The sequence below is a fragment of the Thermobia domestica genome, chromosome 1 (assembly GCF_964235325.1).
Source record: "Thermobia domestica chromosome 1, izTheDome1.hap1.1, whole genome shotgun sequence".
NCBI classification, from domain to species: Eukaryota; Metazoa; Arthropoda; class Insecta; order Zygentoma; family Lepismatidae; genus Thermobia; species Thermobia domestica.
The window spans coordinates 118900380-118922813 of record NC_137454.1 but is presented as its reverse complement, the minus strand read 5'-3'; the positions used below and the strand labels follow the sequence as shown (position 1 = coordinate 118922813).

Genomic DNA, 22434 nt, shown 5'->3' with positions numbered 1-22434 from the left:
TTATAACATTAGGTTGTCATTGTAACAATTGGTACGGCAATGGTTGTACTTTTGTTTTGAGTTATTAAAGTGTTGTATTCGATAGCTATTTATTTATTTATTTATTTATGTACTAGCATATATAATCCGCTTTGCTGGGTTGAAATAAATAATTTAAATGCACATTTATTGCCATTTTTCTTACCATTTTATATTTATGTCTTACGATACGAATCATGTAGCTTGTAACCAAGTTCCGAAAATCATATAATACGATGTTGTAGATTGATAATAACTTACATTTTATGCTGAAGTATGATGTCCCCCTTCCCCTATTCCCCAAGTTGTATGGTTGAATTTGAACCTACGCTGCATCGTAAGTATCAATGTTCATCTTAGTGATCCCGAAAATGATGGATTCAACAATGATATTGGTCATTTTCGATCATTTTCATGTATGTCACTCCTCCTAATCCCCCAAGTGTCGGGGTTGAAAATGGATTTAAACAGTATCAGAAGTGTCACTGTTCATCTCGGCGTCCGCGAGAACTGTACATTCAACACTAGTATCAGTCAATTTTGATCATTTACATATATATATATATATATATCCCTCTCCCCCATGTTGCGTTCCATCTCATCGGAAGTGTTACCGTTCATCTCAGCGACCCCCAAAAAATGTGGATTGAGCACTAATATCGGTCATTTTCGATGATTATTATATATCTCTTTCTTCCCCAAGTGGCGGAGCTGATTTTGGATTTAAACCGGATCGGAAATGTCACTGTTCATCTGAATGAGTCCGATAACTATGGATTGGACACTAATATTGGTCATTTTCGATCATTATTATATATAGCTCCCCCTCCTCCGTGCTGCGGCACACGGCATCAGGATTGTCACTGTTAATCTCAGCTACTCCTAAAACTATGGATTCGACACTAATATTAGAGCTCCTCCGTGGCTAAGCGGTTAGCGTACGCGCCTTTGGCGTGGGAGACCCGGGTTCGATTCCCGGCGGGAGCTCCTGTGGTTCGGATTCCACATTAATCAGTAGGTCCACGTCTCAAATAGCCTCGCTGCTGAAAGGGACGCTAAACTGAAATTCAACTCAACTTGACATTTTCAGTCATTTTTAAATGTTTATTCCCCTCCCCTACGTTGTAACCTCCCCCTTCCCAACTATCAGGGGTGAACTTGGATTGAAACAGCATAAGAAATGTCACTGTTTCTCTCATCGATCCCGAAAACTATTGATTCAACACTAATATCGGTCATTTTTTATCATTTTTAAATTTCTCTCCCTCCCCTACGTTGCATCGTCAAAAAATAGCATAAAGTAATCGTTGCCCCTAAATTAATCTATGTTGAAAATTTGATTGAGATCAGTCAGGTGGTTCAAGAGTGATGAAGTCACAGAGGCAGTCATTTTTATTTTTATTTATTTATTTATTTATTTTTTTTTTTTTTACATATATCTCTCTCCTCCCCCTCCCCTACGTTGGCTTGTCAAAGTGAAACGATAAAAACACCCGATGCCCGACCCTCATATATGTTAAAAATTTGATCGAGATTGGTTGGGTGGTTCAGGGGGTGGCTTAGTGGTAGAGCGTTCACCTCTGGTACATGGGGTCTTTAGTTCGATCCCAGCTGCGCCAAGTGAACTTTTTGGAGGACAAACACTGTGTTCGTGGGTTTTCTCGGGGTTCTCCTGTTTCCTCCCATTTCATTCATTTCTTATCATTACCGTCTCCTTTAGCCTAGCCTGCATAAATGTGGGACGTAAAACTTAAAGCCATTTTTTTACGTATTTTTTAGTTGGCATTATTTTAATGAAGTGACAAAACACTTACACTCGTATATTCGTCTTTCCGTCCCTGCATCTGTAGCCATATGATCTGGGGAACCGTTAAAGGTAGACAAATTCTGATTCTAGATTAAGGTAACTTTAGATGTGAATGCAGATTACTTGTAAGCGGCTATTAATATAAAATTCTGATTTCAAATTCAGGTAGCTCAAGACTCAGAAGGGTGCAACTGGTAAAAATATTTTTATTGTAGCGCCTTCTAGGATCATCAAAATTTTCCAAATTAATGCTAATAGTTTTCAGTCTGAAAACAGTAAAATATAATTTTAAATAAATAGATACATATATTACGTTGATATTTTGTAATCAAATGTAGAACTAGTCTAGCACTTGGCTATCGTGTGTTTCTACAAATAACGTCTCCCAGTGCAACGTTTGTGTTGCTTGACCTGAATTGCCTAAACCGTTTTTGGGCTACCGAAATATTCACATTTCTCTCCTCTTCCGCAGTACACATTTCCTTTGAATTTTCCTAGCTTTCAGTACTTTCTTTTAATAGTATACGAATACTTAATCGAGCTCCATATTTGACCGTCTCAATTTGACTATATTGCGGAAACGTGGAAATATTTACGTAATGATTGCCATACGCTCCACGTCTATTAACCGATAATTATGCTTGGTGTTTCCGCATAATAGTAACAATATATGATCGGATGATTTCAAAAATGAACGGACATGTCACTCACCCTACCAAATCTTTATTTCGTGTAATTATTATGAAAAATTTTCTCTTCTTTTAGGAACGCCAGTGAACGTCAATGTTGCTGCAAGCAAAACTGGGTTGGTAACTCTAGCTCCTACAATAGTCACATCTACAGCTGGATCTCAGGGTAAGCAATTTGTGCACTGTATTGACAATTTTATATACAAATATTTAGTATGAAATTCACAATAATAATAAATTTATCCGTGAATTGTGAGTTGCATAAGGTTGAAATAGATTAATTCAGTGCATAAGGAATATAAACAGTGTGTGTGTGTGTAAATTTAATTAATACTTTGTATTTCAAATGTTTAGCTTATGCTACTTTAGAATTGTAATTTATACTTCGAGTAGTTTTGCATAGTGGATAAAAATATGAATAAATGCGAGATTGTCAGGAAATACACTTTGTCATTACAAAATATTTTCCTTGTGAAATAATTTTGTTGAGAGCTCTGCTTATTTATTATTTTGTTCTGTTTATGGTTCTGTTACCGCATTCTTTTCCCTTATACTGTAAATGTCTTACCTTGGCCCCTTTTTGTGTCATCTTTTTTCTTAGTACATTCTTCAGTATTCGTATACTTTTCCCTACCAGTGATCTCACTTATTTTTCGTTTGTTCAGGCGTTTCATTATTCCTCTTATTTTTGGTATCGAACCGATTTTTTCCATTCCACAAAAGTTTGAAGAAAAACCAGTGCATTGAGAGGATACTTTTCCATTTGAAGATTTCTTATTTTCGTATATTTAGTGTCTGCGACTGTTATTTCAGTTTTATTCTTCATATTTTATAAATCGAGAGAGAGAGGTTTGAAGCGCTGTTTAAGTGATTCTTATTTATTTGATAAATTGATATTCATTAAGTGTTCGAGAATTATTTTTTCACGTAAAATTGAGTGACACGTATTCGTAATCTCTTTCTATACCTGTTCAGGATTCGTTAATGTTTCGTCAATTGTGTGGGTGTTACTAAACTCCAAACATAAAGACAAAAAGCAGATAAAAGTGAACCTGTTCGTTACGACTTGCTATTTCACTGCTGTTCTCTTCACGTGTAAATGTCAATTGAAGTTAATATCTGAAAAGGAGAGCTATGAAATGGTAAGCCATAGAACTTTTTCAAAATCAAACCAGAGCTTTTACTTTAAGATTATATTTGGAGTTTGAGTAAAATCACCACAATTTATAATATTAATGAATTCTGAGGAACGGTAGAAAAACAATGAGATAGGATGTAACTGAGTTGGATGCTTCTGCCTTTTTGCGCTTTGATATATATACATCAGGGTTGTTTGGCTTAAACAAAGTATTATTTTTTTTTTAAATATTTAAACCGAAATAAATAAATTTAAGAGCAAATATGCCACAAATCGTATGAACTTCATGTTGAAATTTCCTCGTATCCCAAACCAATCTAGAAAATCTTTACTTATACATTACAAATTCAGGAAATATGGATGTAAATGCTTTATTGAAATCAAAACTGTTTTGTGCATATGTATATGTATGAATGATTGAGACCCAAAGTAAACTCAAATGATTTGTATTGATATTCACTTCGTTTATTGATATGCAAAGTGAATTAAATCATTGTATTTCTGACTCGAATTAACGTGGACTAAATTAGATCTTTTTGTTCTCTGCAGTCTTTGAAATTGTCCATTTATTTTAATAACCTGTGTAACTCTGTATGTGATTTCACTTGTGCAGTTATGTGCCTTTTTGTCTTGAAGTGACTAAAAGATTCACAAGTATGCAGGATCAGTACAACGTATTGCTATTAGGTGTCCTCCCTGGATAAGTCGGTAAATTCGCCGCTTTAGTATTCAAGGGGTCCCGCATTCGAGTTCAGATGGAGGACTAATTTCCTCGGGTGCAGACCAAGTATTGGTTCGCATCCCACTTTAAGCATAGAGTTGGCAGTTTTTCAGAGAAAAATATAGGAAGATTTTACGATTTTTAAGGATAAAAATAATAATAATAATAATAATAATAATAATAAAACAAGATGTGTGATATGGAGAATTTACATATAACAAAGAGATTTTATTTCACATAGTAACACAATGAATTTAATTTGAAACCAGTAGTTTTATTTAAAAAAAAATAAAAATAAAAAAATGCAACACACAAAACGAACACAAAAAAGTATATTACAGTTCCCAATGGGAGATCATGTGGCACAGATCACATGTTAAGCCACACGTCCTCGTCTTACATAACCGCAATGCTGAAAGAGACATTACACTCAAATCCAATCACCCAAATCCTATATTACACAATTCTTAGTTGTTTTTAAAGAAGATTGCATTTCGTAACAGTCCCACATCCTTTTTTATACGTTCAAAAATACTTGCGGGACATATTTACTTACACACAACACTTGAAATTCTGCTTTTATTGGTTCACAGTAGTTTCTGTTCCTCGCATCAGTGTATCACGATCGACCGAAACTGCGATATGATCGAAAAGATATTGACAAATTCTAAAACCAGATTAATTTAATCATAAGGTTTGGGTTGGGGGGGAGGGGAGATACGTAGGAGGTAAAAAGGCAACTTGTATTTTCTCACTGAATACTAAGTGACGTTGCTGGGTTGCGTTGTCAGCAGTTTGTGAGAAATGAGATCATCTAATTAAAAAAAGAAAAAAAATCGTATGAAAACATTTTTAAAATTTTCAGGACTATAATTTTGTCCATTTTACGGGAAATACGGAATACGGAAAAGTTATTTTACGGGGAAAATAATAAAAAACATATAACGTTCTAGAAGAACGTAAGACATGGAGAAGACGTAAGATCTTGCCGTATTTAAGCTGTAGGTCCCGTTCTTCATATCTCTATTGTCACATAAGGCCAAGTAAACTTTTTTCTGTAAAGCAAATCTACTTAAACATTTTTTTTTTTTCAGAGTTTTGCCAACCCTGATATACATATATATAGGCGTATTTTGTGACTTGTTTCATTGTGATCGATGTGTCGTCAATTGTTGCCCTCAAAGTAAATTGTGGTTCCAGTCTGTAATTGTTGATAGTACATTGTAATAATGTTATTGTAAAGTATGACATGTTAATTGTGTTGATGCTTCAAGTACATAGCTGAAAATGTTGCAGGCACTCAACGCAAGCCCCGGCGGTCCGTTCAAAAGATGTTCCTTGCTCCATTGGAGCAGGACACTTGGACTGGATCCCCATCCGTTACACCAGAGAAAGGCAACGAGGGAAGCACCACTGAACAGAGTGAGGTGAGGGTTTAGGGTGCTTTCTGATGGGGCAATAGGCGAGACAAATATGTTTCTATAAGTGGTTTATCATATAGTAAAAAATTTCGTGTTTCAGAAAATTAACCGTGATATTTTACTCCAAATTTATGCTTTATATTTTTCTTCGAAAATGTCCTTTGATTTTCCTCTGCACTTCGAATACTATGTAAACCTATAGTCCGAGGATAGGAGGGGGGAGGGGGATTCACTCATGTAAATATGTTGTACCATATCAAAAAGTTCAAAATGATGTGAATGGTAGAGGGGTTCGGGATTCTTGTTTAGAGTTAAGGTTTTCATGTCTGTTTAGATTCCCTAGAATTTGATTCAAGAGTCCCGTTTCTAAAAACTTGTAAATAGTACAATGTTACAAACAGAAGTAATTGGTAATTATCATTTATAAATGCTAGTGCTGTTAACTTTTAGTATTTCGTATACAGTTGTTGAGTCATACCGTTGTTACAAGATATGAACAGGTCCCGGGTAATAAGTTTCAAAACCTTTCTGTAACCTCTGTTATGACGTAATATAGAATCGTGTAATTTATACTAACTGTTCGAATTGGCAACCACCGGTGTCAACAAATGCTGAGCTGCATAAACACATTACTAACTTTCAAAGCTCCTTTCACAGCATCAAGTATCTACGGTTTTAGCAACTACGTCATTTCTCTTAGGATTTCGTATACCAACGACGTAATGTGCTTTCAGACGGGAAGAATAAGGTCCGGTGAAGGCAGTGACCAAGGAATATGATCTCCTGGTACTGTTTAACAATAAGAGAATATGTCTGCGTGACAGTAGACGTTGTGGTAGCGCGGTGGTGTTGGAACTACAACCTGTTGAGTTGATTTTGAGTTTAACGTCCCGTTCAGCAGCGAGGCTATGAGACATGAACCTACTGATTAACGTGGAATGTAAACCACATGAGCTCCCACCGGGAATTGAACCCGGCTCTCCCACGCCAAAGGCACGTACGGAACTACCACCTGTCGTGGTCAAGAGGGACGTTGTGATAACGTTGTGGAATTTAATGTGTTGATAAGATATGTTCTCTACAATACGGCAAAACATCGCTGGAACTTCATTTATGTCTATTCCAAGCGTGGCGGCAAAAGTACTAATAAACAACGTTAGCCCAGATCTTACTGATTTGTTTGTTTGATAGTCATAGATAACTTTGACTTTGCGGATATGTATCATTTCATATGTGGTTATAGCGATTTATATGCTATTGTAATGTAGCATCATTAATGTGAAATATGCCTTTGAAACGGTTGGCTCCTCCCTGAGAGATGGAATGGAATAAACATTATACGATTGACAATAGATCACACTATCTTCCGTCATTTTGGTAGCTTGTTGATCTTAGACATTCTTACTGGTAATACTACGACATACTAATTATACTCGACTGTTAACAACTAATTATACTCTCAATCCGCTTTTAATATTGATGGCAGTTCAGTAGTTTTCATTGTATATTGATGAAATAGTTACTACTATAAAAGGTGTACTGCTTAGTAATTAATTTTTTAATAGTTGTTATCAGTTCTAGACAGGTTTGAAATTTCCAGATTCCCCCTAATGTTCATCGAAATATTAGTTTCATTGGATATATGCAAATTCTAAATTATATTAAATAGTTGATCGTGAAGTTAATGACCAAATACCGACTAGAGTTAGTAAAAATTGTTTAAGAACGTGATTATTAAAGAGTGCTGTACTGAGTAGTTATACTCCTTTCTTCCTCGACATGATCCGCTAGGAAGAGTATTCGGAATATCAAGGAAAATCAAAAGTCATTTCTCGTGGGAATTTGAATATATTGTCTTGATTGTTGTATGGAGTGTTACTTATTGCTATCTTTCATTATTAGTATTTCTTTGTATAAGATTTGCATTTGATTGAAACCATCCATATTTTCTAAGGATTTTTCGTGTCTGTCTTTTCTGAGTTCCTTATTTGATATTTAGTATTTAAAGAACTAATGAGTTAGTATAAATGCAACATGTTTGTGTAAATTGCTTCGCTCTGTCGAAACAACGGTTTATACTCATATATTGTGTCAATATTATTTATCGTTGATAATGATTTCGGTTGATTAATAATAGATTTGTAGTCATGTACAGTAAAGTTTACCGGACGAAGATTAAAGATGAATCAATTGAAATCATTGTCAAGGATAAATAAAATTCACGTAATATAAGAGAAGCAAATTCTTTGTTACAAAATTAGCGTAAAAATGCGTACTTCAACTCACAATTGTTTTACTAATTACAATTCATATGTAATAAGAAAATCTTATAAGACGTGCCACGATTGATATTATTTTTAGTGAGAGGTACATCACAACTATTCCAAGTAAGTTACGTCGAATTAAAACATGCCATCATATCACTTCCTTCAGGTTGACTTTTTAAAAATCTGACAAAAATTAGATACGAAAGTAATTATGTTCAGGCAATATTATATAAAGGAAGCAGTTACGATACGTTATGATAAAACTGGGATGTGCAAAGTGAGAAATAAGTGCGAAACATGTTACGATTGTTCGAGATCGCGTTCAATGTGATGAAGCAATGGGTATTTATTTTATGAAGATTTAAATTTTATGATTTCTTCATGTTAACACAATCTTTAATATAGCGTATACTAAAAATGTCGGAGTAATATTTCTTAGTTACGGAGATATAAAGCGCGAAACTTGCAAAAAATGCACTGCTTACTTCACGGAATGAAAAACAACCTGTAATTGGTTTGATGCCACGGATTAGTTCCTCTTTCTGTAACCTTGTAGAAGGTTTCAGTGTTGTTTTTACGTAGCAGTTTTTTTTTTTCCTTTTTTTTCCCTATAACACATGAATACACCTAATAACTTTTAGAAAAGATAGATCGAAGTAGATGTTCAATAAAAAAATAACGCGTTCTGATTAGCTAGTTTAAAATACTCGATAAGTTCTCTGAAATGTTCTAACATTGGAAATATTTTAGATATTAAAAATGTATATTTAAAAAAAAAAATAATTATGAAAGTTACAGAAGAACAAAATGCTCTAGTCAAAAACGTGCTGGAAGAAGGTTATTGAAAGTTGAGAAAGTTTAAGAGTAGTTATTTTAGAGGTGTCAGTCAAGGTAGTGTACTGTGTATCCTGTGGAAATACACTTTTCATGCGTACCATCTTTCTTTGCATCAGGAATAAGTAATGCTGACTGCAATTTACGGCATCTGTTCTGCAACTGGATTTGCAGTGACAGCAACATGAAACTCCACAATGTACATTGCTTGACAGTGGGGAATCCGCATTGGATGCGAGAAGTCAATCGGCAACGACGATGGATCATTAATGTGTGGGGCTGCATTCTAGAGACAGGTCATTGGGCCATAGTTTTTGATGGTCATTTAACAGGGGCAGTGTTTCGTGATCAACCCCATATTACAGCCGCTATTGGAAAACGTACCTTTCCATATATGTCGGGCAGTGTGGTTTCAATTAGATAGCTGTCCAGCACATAATGCTGACATTTGTAGGAAAGAGTAAAATGTTTATTTCGGCATCGCTGGGTCGGGAGAGGTTCCAATCCACAGTTTCTTCAGACGTCTCCCAACATTACTTGTATGGACTATTTGTTCTGGGGTCGAATTGAGGACCTTGTTTATGTTAATAGACCAACTACAATTCGCAACATGAAACAGCACATTACAGCCGCATTCTGGAACATCTGGTGGCCAAGCTTGAAGCTGTTGCTTACAATTATGTATAGCGAATCATGTTCGTATCCACGGGTTGGGGGGGGGGGGTAAATGTTTGCTGCCCCTTAAAATTTTCACGGTAGACTTGCAAATGAACTATAATATGGTTGGATCAGACCCCTTACATTTTTGGGCTGGCGGCGGGCCTGCAGCAAATAAATCGATGTATTGATGTTCGTGGACATCACTTTGAATATTTGTGAAGCGAAGGGTTATCGTTTACACTCCACAGAGGTAGCTATCTAGTCATCTTTCTGAAATTGCTCTATTGCAAATAATTAAGTTCATGCCCCCATGTTGTGTTCAACTCTTTGGTAACTGTAGATTCATTATTGTTTTCTTCGTTTCGACCAGTTGTTTCCTATTTCGTTTTGTTCTAACATCGTAAATCATATCTCATCATTTTGCTTTTGCCTACCAAGCTTCTGTATCAACAACACGTTACCAACTGTCATCAACTAGTGTCTATGAAAGTGGTACAGTATTTAGCGTTTCTTTCATCGCAAACAAAGTCGACTGCTGCTTCTGTTTGACATTTCGAGACTGGCCGCTCCCCAATAGAAGTATTCCCGGAGATTTTCGAAAATTGCACCGTTTGTTTCTGCATATGCAATTTTGTACTTCGCTTTAGTTTCAAACAATCATTTACTATTTGTTTTGAATTGCAGCGTGCGGAAACCCTGGCATTGACCTATTAATGAGCTCGCGTAGCTGCTAAATGGTAAGAGATATGGCAAAGTGTTTCGTCTCAAAGTTGTTCAAAATGTAGCGATTGTTTCAATGAGGACAAAATCAACCTTCTTTTTCCATTTAAAGTTTTGGAGTTACCCCCCGTAGAGGAATTCCCGAGACGCCCTGATTTCAGAAGCATCACTATGTGATTCGGCACATGAACTTGGAGATTAACATTTTTTGTTTCAAAAATTTCTGTGCACTTGGAGCTGCGTTAAGGCCCTGTTACGGATTTCGTGAATCACACTATATATTTTAAAAAGTATTAACTGTGTCATTCAACTAACATAAGCTAGTAGCATAAGATTTTGAGTGATTGATTGAAATATAGAAGTGGGAATCTGTAATGCCGTCAAGAAACGGGAATTGAAATTACAAGTTTTTAAATTAAACCTTCGTTGTTTGAAAAACTTCCATTTCTGGGGAAATAACCTTTGTTATGTCTCACAAATGTTAATTTCTCTTTCTTTATTGGTCTATTCTAATTTGCAAATTAGTCAAACGCTGCTTAGATCCAGTTCGTTCTTCCATTTCCGTCTAAACCAAACACTACTTTTATTTCACTGTTTTAATAAAAAATAAGTATGAAACAACTATTATGTGTCATTTATACTCTTTATCAAAACTTGAAACAACTTCAAAAAACATAGAAGGGCAGTTGAGGGGAATACTGCTAAAGTCCCGTGTTTTTATTAGTGATCTGTTTACGAAAAGGTGGGAGTCTTTTACTGAAATTTACATTAAAACTTAAAAAGGGCAACAAACTTATCTACTCTGATCGTAACAGTAGAAGACATGATAGTAAGTTCGTCACAGCTTTCACTAGTATTAGCTAATATATATATATATATATATATATATATATATATATATATATAAACCTTTTTTCTGCGTATTAAGGCTTTCTTCTTTAGAATTTGATTTTTAAAAAAATCACTTACTTGCTGCGGCTAGGTAGTTTTGAGTAGATACCCTTTCTACACTTTATTAATTTGGTACAATCAGGTTAAATGGAAATGTTTCGACAGATCTGAAACAGACCCTAGATTTTTTTTTAAAACTATATTTCCTAGATTGATCTCTTCCATTAAATATGATTTTCACACAGGATGGTTTACACAGTGTTATATTCCGAAAGAAACATTAGTATTACCCAATTTAAGAGCTATTATTTGGTTTCCAATGAAAATCTAGGATATAAAATACAGGAAGGTTATATAAACCTGAAGGCTTATATAGGCATGATGGAAATACATTTAACAATTGTGTCGAAGAACATCTTAAAAGATGCTACAACAGAACACCCAGTTGTAGATTTCTCGAAATCTTTAAAAGAACACACCATAATCTTATAGATTCAAAAATTTTATTTGAAGCCAAGAATGAAATAGAGACTTGTTTTTGGATTTTTTTCTTTCTTCAAACCATTCAAAATTTAATATAGATAAAGTTTGAGTAAGTAAGGAATGGGAGGTGGTAATCAAATCATACATCCAGTTGGAAGAACAACATAAGCTGGCAGCCTTTTCTGCCTGAACATAAGAATCCTTGCAGCAGGGGCGGATCCAGGGGAAGGGGCGATCGCCCCCCCCCCCCAGAAGAGGAAGTTTTCTGATTTTTTTATATATAAATAAAACCCATCCCAAAGTTTGGAGCCCTTAAAAGTAGCAGTATGACAACCCACCGCCCCCCCCCCCCAGAAGTCGGTCCTGGATCCGCCCCTGCCTTGCAGTAATTGACAAGGTGCTTCTGTACTGCTCTAACCCGGTGAATCCATTCGTTTATATTTCCTTGATGTTTTTGTCACTTTTACTTCTATTTTTATTCTCCATGAAGAAGGCGCGTGATGTGAAACGATGGCATCGAAGTGCAACGCATCAGAATTTAAAGGAAGATGGTAATTTCGTGTTGAAGAATACTATTATAATTTCAATAGATGTGCTTCATTCTTTGTGAATTTTCTAGTTTGTACAACGTATTAGGTACAGCGATAATGAACAAAGGTCATCATTTATTTCGAAAGTTATCTCATACACAAGGACATTTTTAGATATTAAGGTGTGAAATAAAGGCTTCAGACAAATAAATGTGGAAAATATAGTTTCATGAGAGAGATTGTTCGAATGATGAGTATATATTAAATAACTAACCCTATGGCCTATGGAACCCTGAGGTTCAACGCTGCATTCACAAAAACTCTCCATTGACTTCTGTCCTTAGCTAACTGGATCCAATTTCTACTTTGTATTCTTATTTCTGCGAGATCTATCGTAATATTGGACCCATCTGCACCCAAGTCTTCTAATGGTCATTTTCTGTTTGGGTTTCAAGATAAAATTGTGAAAGCGTTCCTACTTTCTTCCATTCTGGCTACATGATTTACTTACCTTAACTTCAAGACTTAATGACCCTAGCAATGTTAGATAAACCGTATAAATTGTTCACTTCCTCGTTATGAAGTTTTCACCATTCCCGTCCCTTTTGAATCTGAATATTTGCCTGAGGATTTATTTTCAAATATTTTTAGTCTGAGTTTTACCCCTCCAAATAAGCCACATAAGCTGTGCAACCATACAGAACAACAGGTTTAATTATCATATTGTATATTTTAAGCTTCAAATCTTCGGCAGAATTCGCGGGGTCAAAAGAGTTTGAACTGAACAGTAAAAGGAATTCCTTGCTTTCAGTCGATATTTAGTTTCGTCGTGGATATGGTTTAAGTCTGTTAATGTTGATCTCAGATATTCGAAAGTATTGTTTGATATTTTAACATGTCCATTATTTGCAGTATTATAGTCACGGTGAATTTTATGTGTTTAGTTTTCTCTGCATTTATTTCTAAACTCCTGTCCCTGCAGGAGTTTAATAAAACGTCAGCGTTTCTTTCCTTTGTCCTTATATCATCTCGTATCAGATTTACATAATCAACAATAGCCTTAACGTAGTAAGTGCCATTCAGCACTAGTCCTTGGTTGGTATCTGATTTTTCTTATAGCGCATTTCAGAACAAAATTGAATAAAATGGCGACAATGCACCTCCTTGTCTCAAGTCATTCTCTACATGAAAGCTCGCGGACAGGTATTTTCCTACTCGGACCTGACTTCGGAATTCATTTCTTAATGAATCTAACTAGCTTCCTCGGTATAGGAAATTCGGTAAGAATGTTATACATGTTTCCATCCTAACCTCTCTGAAATCAATAAATAAGGGATGTACCGGGATATTGTATTCCCATTTCTTTTAGAGTATTTGACGAATGGTAAACATGTGGTTGATTGTTGATTGATTTCGTCTATATCTGCACTAATAATTCCAGTAATTTCATTAGAAATGGTGCCAATCGTGCTTTTATTGTGAATTGGAACATTGATTCTTTCTATTCTTGTGGCAATTTCACCTTGTTCCAGATGAGAAGAATGAATTTATGTATCTCGTTCCATAATTATTCGTCTCCAGCTAAAGGTAACTTATCAGGAATTTCGTCTACACCCGAAGATTTGTGTTTCTTTAATTTCTTGATAGCAATTTCTATTTTTGTTCGATTTGGTTCTGGATACGGTTCTACTGTATACATTTCACTTTCTCCGCGATCATCATTTTTTGGCTGTGTATTGAGCAGATTATCAAAGAAATATTTCCATCTATGCAAAATACTATCCGTATCCGTGAGAATCGTATACAAAAGCATTCATAACGTAATTTGATTCGCTGCTATTTCTGTTGTTAGTTCAACATGGATCGGTGGAGTGCAGAGTAACGTGTCTCTGTCGTTGAAAGTTATTTCAAGAATTAAAGACTTTATAATTGCTGCCCGGCATCTATTCAGGCAACATTTGAACGTGGGGCGTCATGGGAAAGTTCCAAGTGGACGGACCATTGTAAGATAAGTACGTTCATATCCATTAACAGCTTCTGCTCGCAATCGCAAACCAGGAAGAAGCGAAAGAACTGTGCGGACACCGGAAGCCATTGACAGGTGTTGCGTAGCCCAGAAAGATCTGCTCGTTCGCATTCCCAGTGTTTACAAATGTCCATCGTTCATTCGGGAGAATATTGCACGATCTTCATTTCCACCCTTATAAGCTGTAAATTGTTCATGAAATTAAGCCTTGCTATTGCGTTTCACGAGAACAGTTCTGCATAGCCATGCGAGATCTCCGCGAAAATCCAGAAATGTTGCACGCCATAATGATGTCAGATGGAAGCGCATTTAGAGTTATATGGTTCTGTGAGTAAAGAGGATTTACGTTACTGGAGCGATGTAAACGCGCGTGAACTGCACATCAAGCCCTAGTACAGCTTTCGTGTCACAATATAGTATGGTGGTGCTTCATTTGGGATTATTGGGCTTTATTTTTTCCTGGATGATACAGGTTCAGCTGTAATTGTTAGCAATGAACGCTATCTAAGGATGCTGCAAGACTTCGTTGTTCCTCAATTACGAATGTTGAATGTGGATATGGACCAATTGTGGTTTCAACAAGAACGAGCGACGTTCTATACAGCCGGGATTTGCACTTTTTTGCGACAGACCTTTCCGGAGAGAGGAATTTCTCGTTATGGTGACGCGGTCACCCGACCTCACATATGCTGATTTCTTCCTTTGGGGGCACCTCAAGCAAGAAGTATTTCGAACACGCTGCACCACCATTCCTGAGTTGAAGGGCCGCATCAGAACTGCCGTGGGCATATTTCAGGCAATATGTTACGAGTTATGAACAATTCCCAACATCGCTTAGATGAATGTATTGTGAAGCGGAGATATCATTTAGAGACAGTCATATTCAAACGTTAATTAATCCAATCAAACATTGATTTACAAATTCGCAAATGGTATACTTATAACTGGTATTTGACATTGTGTAATACATTAAAATGTTTATTTGCATATGATGTACGCTATGAACGCTGCCTCTCCCTTTATATGAAGTATATATACATATATAAGGTGAACCATTTATCTTGATACGCCCTTATAACTTCTAAACTAATTGATTCGAAACTCTGAAATTTTGTAACGTTAATATCAACAAGGGAACATTGTTTGACATACTTAATTATACAACCAGATTAACAGTGTTGCCGACCCAACATAAAGCTGTATTTTTTAAATGGCATTACGTCACATTATTTAACATATTTCAAATCTCCATATAAAACAAAAACTGAATAACAAATGTGATATTGTAAGTTGTCGTTTTGAATGTAGATTTAAAATATATAATAACCTGACATAGTGCCGTTTGAAAAAAAAAAATGTTGGGTTGCCAACACAGTTAATCTGGTAGATTGAAAAGTATGCCGAACAACGTCTCCTTGCCGATGTTTGCGTATTACAAAATTTTAACATTTTTTGTATATTAGTTTAAAAGTTACAAAGGCGTATTAAAATAAATGATTTACCCTATATATACAATTTTTATTTATTTATTTATTCTCTTACTAAAACTTTGTCCTAACTCATTTGATACTTTTTGAAACTGACTTTGTTCATAAGCAGAGAGGTTCCAGATCATTAAGCACCCACTTTTCGCTGAACCGAAGAGAAATTTTTAACTTAATATAGCAAATATTAAAATGAATTGAGCTTGAAAATTCGAAAAATACGATAAAAATTACTTCCAGTAATTTAGTAGTGCTTATAATAGTTAAATATTCAGTTATGAATTATCAACAAATTATGTAATTTGTCATCGGTATAACGAAAAATTAGAGCACATTTTTTATGTATTTCATGCGTTACAATTACACTATTTGATTGGAAATGGAGAAAGTAGTATTTGTTCAGGCTGGTTGCTAGCTGAGACACACACATACCTTTGTGAAACAATATTAATTGAAATTATCTGTATTTGTCTTTCAATTCATTACAGACAAACCAGAGTGGAATTACAGTCAATATCGGCTCTATAGCAAGTCTAGCCCCCGTAGGACCACTCCAGTTGAATCCTACTGAAGAAAATAAAGCTGCAAAGAATAAAGAGAAGCCTCGACCGATTGCTCAAATAGCCGAAGGTCGGACAGTCTCCGTGCAAGGAAAAAGGAATCGAGTAGGAGGATCATTGGCGTCATTGTCGTCGCTACTCAACTCTGGAAGTAAATTGGTTGCTTCAACATCCAATGTGGTTCTAGCATCTCCCATCACGCAAACTGGTGGACAGATCAAATGTAAGTTTCCTTTGATACCGTAGCTTCCAGGAATAAATCTATTAAAACTTCCCTAGAACTCAAATGAAAAGGGGAAGGAAGAAAAAAGTACAAAGAATTCTACTGTGATTTGTTATGTTGATAATGTGACGAAAACAGAAATAATTTCTGTTAAGTTTTTAAACGTCACTTTTTTGTTCTAATTTTTATTTTTAAATGTTGCCACTTTTTTATGATTTGTAATTATTTCTTTCTGTGTAATCAATTATTTAATTTTGGATGAAGTACAGTAATTTTATCATCAAATTTTACGTTTAGTTTGATTATTTTACGTAATATTATTCTGTGTCGTAAAAACAAAGTGCTGATTGCATTATATTGTATACTGTATATGTGTTTCTTGTAAATAAAAGTGCTGATGTCGAGTATTGGGAGCGTACTAAATATCGTAGTTGCAGTTCCGGTTTAAACCATTAAATTGAAGTAGTTGGCTATTTCACTTGTATTAATATAAATGACTTATGATCTGATTGCTTGCAACAAATCTTTGAACCCTGGTTCGATCCCAGCTCGTGTCAGTTGAACTTCGTGGTGGACAAACACTGTGTGCATGGTTTTCTCGGGGTTCTCTCGTTTCCTCCCACTTCATTTCTCATCATCTTTCGTCTCCTTTAGCCTAGCCGGCGTAATCGTGGGACGTAAAACTGACAGATTTCATCTCAAATCTTTTAACATGACACTAAACGTCAAATTAGTGTTCTTTTATAAGAATCTCTGAGTAAACAGTGTGAGAGAAACTGAAAGTTCTTAAGTGTCATTAAATGAAGTGCACCATATAGTGTTTTTTTTTATTTTTATTTTATTTTATTTATTTATTTATTTATTATTTTATTTATTTTTAGCTTTGCAAGCTATGCGTATTCTCGTTACCGTTTTCTCATGTATATAGACCAAAGGTAATATGAATTTCGGCCCCAATATTAACCAGTTGAGAATGCTCCAAGAGCATTGCCAGAACAAACTTAAAAAGAATGGAGAGATGGAGCGGAAAGATAACTTGTCACTGTCCCTAGATGTAAAAGTAAATCTTTTTATCCGCACCTTCTTCTCTTTCTAGCAAAAATTAGCAAAATATCATCTCTCTATGAGTTCTCGAGATACGGCTGCTTAAATATCTAGAAATTCGAACTTGTTTGGCCAATATCTGGTGAACGGTGGGCAGTTGGCCAGTAGACAGTTAATCAGTGGCCACCAGTTACTATTTGGTACCAAGATGTTCACCATCCTCTTAGGTGTTGTTCTACATCAATATGACCTCTGTGTGACTTACGGTTGCCGGATTTAGCTCCTTAAATCTCCCGAAATTGGAATGATCTTTTGGCCAATATCACGGGAACCGTAAATCATCGAGAGATAATATTGATGTTAATCAATTCCTAATAGAATGTTAAACATTTTCATACCGATATTAATCGATGGCCACTGGTCAAACCAGTGGCCAGTTGGGCAGTGGCCACCGGTTACTATTTGGTACCAAAATATTTACCATCATGTTATATATTGATCAACATCAATATCATCTCTACAACTTATGGTTCCCGAGCTATGGCTCCTTAAATATCTAGAAATTAGCCATTTTTGGCTATCACGGGAACACTAAGTCATATTAAGATGATATTGGTGTTAATCAATCCCTAATAGAATGTTAAACATTTTCGTACCGACATTAATTGATGGCCACTATCCAACTGGGCACTGGTTTGGCCAGTGGCCACTGGTTGCTATTTGGTACCAAAATATTTACCATCCTGTTAGATATTGATCAAGATATGGCTCCTTAAATCTCTGGAAATCGGCCATTTTTGGCCAGTATCTTGGGAACGGTAAGAGTGACGCGGAAAATTTAACCACTTTCTCAGATAGTTTTTGATGCTCTATCGATTGCAGGGTTCAAAATTGAAAAAAATCGCAAATAACAGACAGACAGACAGACATAGAGAATTCAGTAACCAACTTTTGAAGTTCGTTGAAAATTGGATTGCAAGGAAGACCAAAATAGAAATCGATCTGAACATCATGGGTCAACAAGAATGGCGCTGTGAACCTTATCTCACACTCAAAGGAACTACACAATACACACACACACACACACACAAAAAAAAAAAAAAAAAAAAAAATACACTAAAATCATTTCGATGATAAAGAAGCGCTGATTTTCGATAATGAAAGACCTTTTTATGCATTTTGCAGTTGATAGATATATACTCGTAATTTTAACAAAAGAAACACTGGCCAAAGCTTCAAACCCACTATATTCTAAACTATAATATGTAACAGTTTCGGATACCTAACGTATCCTTCCTCAGACACTATAGAACATAAATGAAAATACTCGTAATACCAGTGAACTGCGAAGTGCACAATAATTTCTTGTGAAGAAATCCCGATATATATTGTGATCGCAGATTGGTTCGCGGTCTTTGTTCAATTACCATTTGAAAGGTAATATCACCGGTTTCGCAATAAGGAGTTACGTAGTCTTTTCACTCTAAGTAGTTGAAACAGTTCATAGGTATACTAAACATAATCAAATCATCGCATTAATTGCAAATTCATTCCGCATCATTTCCTGTGAGAGGGCGCTTCAAACCTAATGCAAAAACTTGTATCACGAAATTAAGAAAATTTGTATCTACACAAATTATGTACGTTAAAGTAATATAGAGTTAATACTAATGTCTTATCATGTACGAATATATAGTGTATAGTTCTCCAGCAAATTAGATGATATCCTTTCAGTTTATACCGGCAGTGTCTTTGATGTGTTTTTATAATTTAAGTATACTTTTTTATACTATATATCTTAATGCGCTTTTTGTTAATTACAGAACAGTGTTCATTCTAACTTGGGTACTGTATATAAATTAAATAAGAATAAAATCTGATCAAAGCAAACAACTTATTAAATAATCCGTGTTTCAACAATGCCTTCACAGCAGACACATTATCTGATGAAGGCAATGATGTATTCCCGAAACTGAAACACATTATTAATAATAAGTCTTTGCATTAGTCTAATTTTATTTAAATAGCAGAAAATTGTATCAAAATTAGACCACTTAATACAAAGCTATTCATAGAAAAATTTTTATGAGTGCATAACGTATGCACTTTTGCTGTTCTCGTAGTTTTGCTGATGATCTTATATTAGTGTGTTTTGTGTGAATTCTCAGCGATGTTTTCACCATGTGTCTGGATGCGTTGTCTTGGTGCAATTCAACTTTATTCAAGTCCTGTTCGTACAATGCTAGGATTTCATGCTGGTACATTTCAGTCAGGACATTCATCTGGTAGTACGCAGCATTGATTTTAACGTATCGTTCTACCTTTCGGAGACGCAGTTTGTCCCTGTACAAGGAACCGGCCACAATCATGAACACTTTTGGGAAACGGTTGTAGTTGCTCGCGTCGATGTAGTGGGCCCAGGACTCTGTGCCGCATATTTGTGTATAATACGGTTCACAGTAGTACGATCTACACGAAAATTACTCATTTTGCACATTTCTACGATGCGCGACACCGTGAACTTAGCGTCGGAAATGGCCATAATGAACCTTTTGCAGAATCTGTTCAGTTCCGATCGCATCAGACTGCACTCTACCATACTGCTCTATTGCATGACTAACGAGATACATATTGTTTCGTGGTGATCTCACGGCAATGCATTGCGCATACGCGGTGCAGTTGCATATATAATTTGGTTCAATATAGCTGAATAAACCTCTGTATAAGTTACATACTCTGTTAGCACTATTACAGGACTACCTTTTCTCAATGAAACGGTAATATTTCTGACCTCACATTTGTTGCAAAGGTGTTTGCTACTCGATATCTGAGGAGTTACCTACATCTGTGCATTTTGTCCCAGCTTTGTATTAATAACGTTAAGAAAATGAAACATGTTAAGACAACTTCATTCATCTGCAAGGTAGAGAAACACCATTCCTTCGTATTGTTATGAATTGCTTGACTTATTGAACAGTCCGTACTGATTTTGCGTGGTGCGTAGTTTATCCATGTTGTACTCAGTAACGTAGCGTGAAGTTTTGAAATGGGTAGGCTGAAATTAGATTCGTAGCTAGAGGGTGGCTAGGAGGGGCCCAGTCCCCTGAAACTTGCAATTGTTTGTTGTATGTATATATGAGTATAAAATGAATTCCAGTTGCCCTCCCCCCCAAAAGAGACTATCCCACCCTTATTTAAACGATGACGTCTTAGTGTTCTGACCACGGACCTGGCTGTAATGCTTGGTAGAAAAATGCTAATTCGTGCAATATATTTTTCATACAATGCAAGAAAAAGTATAACATTGGTTCTGCTTCATATTTCACTTACATATACGGTTTCCTTACGTATGCGATACTCGCATAACACACATACACTGTATTACTATTTCAAAGAAACAAATAAAAACGGATATAGGGCTATCTTCATTTCAAATTCCCCAAATCATAGACACAAACTTAAGCTCATCACCCACAACAACACATATCAGCATACTAATGGAAAACAGTAGTGCTGCAGCTCACAGTCAATTGATGTTTTTTACGGAAAGAAAACTATTTTTAGATTGTAAGCACAATAAAAGAAAGAAAGAAAGAAAATATACCTCATCTGAGACTTCATTCAGTATCGATCTTCGCAAAACTTGCGGGTCGCAACGCAAAAAATACAACAAGCAGTTATAATTGCTATGTCAATTATCATCAACTAAAATGTAAATTTTACGCTGGGATAACGCAAACCGGTACGCAATAAGATCTCTGATGTTTTAGTAGTATTCATAAGATTTTTATTCTCTTTCTCTTTTTTTGCTTTGTCAGAACTTGTGACTGAATGCGAGCCCTTAAATTTTTCATAGTATATCTTTTATACTTTCTTACAAGACTGTCCTGTCGCTTTTGTTTCCGAAACACCCGAATGGCTAGCCTTTCGTCAGCATTCGTCCACTTTTGTTGCATCGTGTTGAATTTGTGTATTGCTCGTGGTTTTCGTCTGCTGAGGTTGACGGGAAAGCGATTGGCACCGCCCCATTCTCAAGATTACATGAGAAAGGAGGAAGGCTAACGGCCCATAGCCTACAATGCGTTCTTGCAGTAGCTTCAATCTATTCTGGCGTGATGTTTAAACAGTGCATCATAAAATAAATCCATTTCAATAAAATTAATTGTACCAATATCCAAAAGCAACATTTCAGGCTGATGTATAAATAAATGGATAGGCTAAGCCTTATAGCCTTAATGGACACTACGTCCCTGGTTGTACTCAAGAATTATATTTGTACAAAATTTCTATGATTTTGTTAAAAAAAATAGAAGATATCAAAAAAAATGTTAGAAACGGTGAGAATTAGAATGTCTTGCCACTCAGACATTATTTCTTTTTATTATTCTTTGGTCATTCATTAATTTTTGTGTAACTGACGGTTTTAATTATGGAGCCGTATTTAAGAACACCCCGTGTATATATCGTATAATTCAGCAAAATCACAGAATGTGCTGTATAAGGACATGCAGTCTTGAAGATCCAAGCACACCGGGAATCGTAGAGGGTAAGCTATTCATAATCCCTGCAGAGATCATATTGCTAGTAGTTTGAATGTCATGCGACAACACGAGTTTTGTGAAATAAGAAATTTGCATTAACGATACTAGAATGATGTCATCAAATGTGTAAGTAACTTCGGGTGAGGGCATATATTGTCCCGCAGGAGGATAGGTGATCGTTCCACAGAACGTCGCGTGAGTCGTGACGTATCAGTGGTCATTCAGCGATATACAAAACAGTGACAGAATTGACAGAACGGTGACCGCAAGCGTAATCACAGCCACCGTGAAACACCATATGAGCGCAGAATCGATTGTTGGAGCTAGATGAACATTCATGCGTTCCTTTCGGACGATCACTACCACACCTCATCGGC

The 22434-nt window shown here is 35.8% G+C and overlaps 1 protein-coding gene across 1 annotated transcript in view; it reads left to right on the top strand.

Moving 5' to 3' along the window:
* The window catches only part of Rcd1 (Reduction in Cnn dots 1), a 100390-nt gene that overhangs the window by 75241 nt on the left and 2715 nt on the right, over positions 1–22434 (top strand). The window contains exons 13-15 of the mRNA XM_081762566.1: positions 2591–2680; positions 5670–5800; positions 16178–16472. Of these exons, the coding sequence (XP_081618692.1) occupies positions 2591–2680; positions 5670–5800; positions 16178–16472 (516 nt within the window). The remainder of the gene's footprint in view (positions 1–2590; positions 2681–5669; positions 5801–16177; positions 16473–22434) is intronic.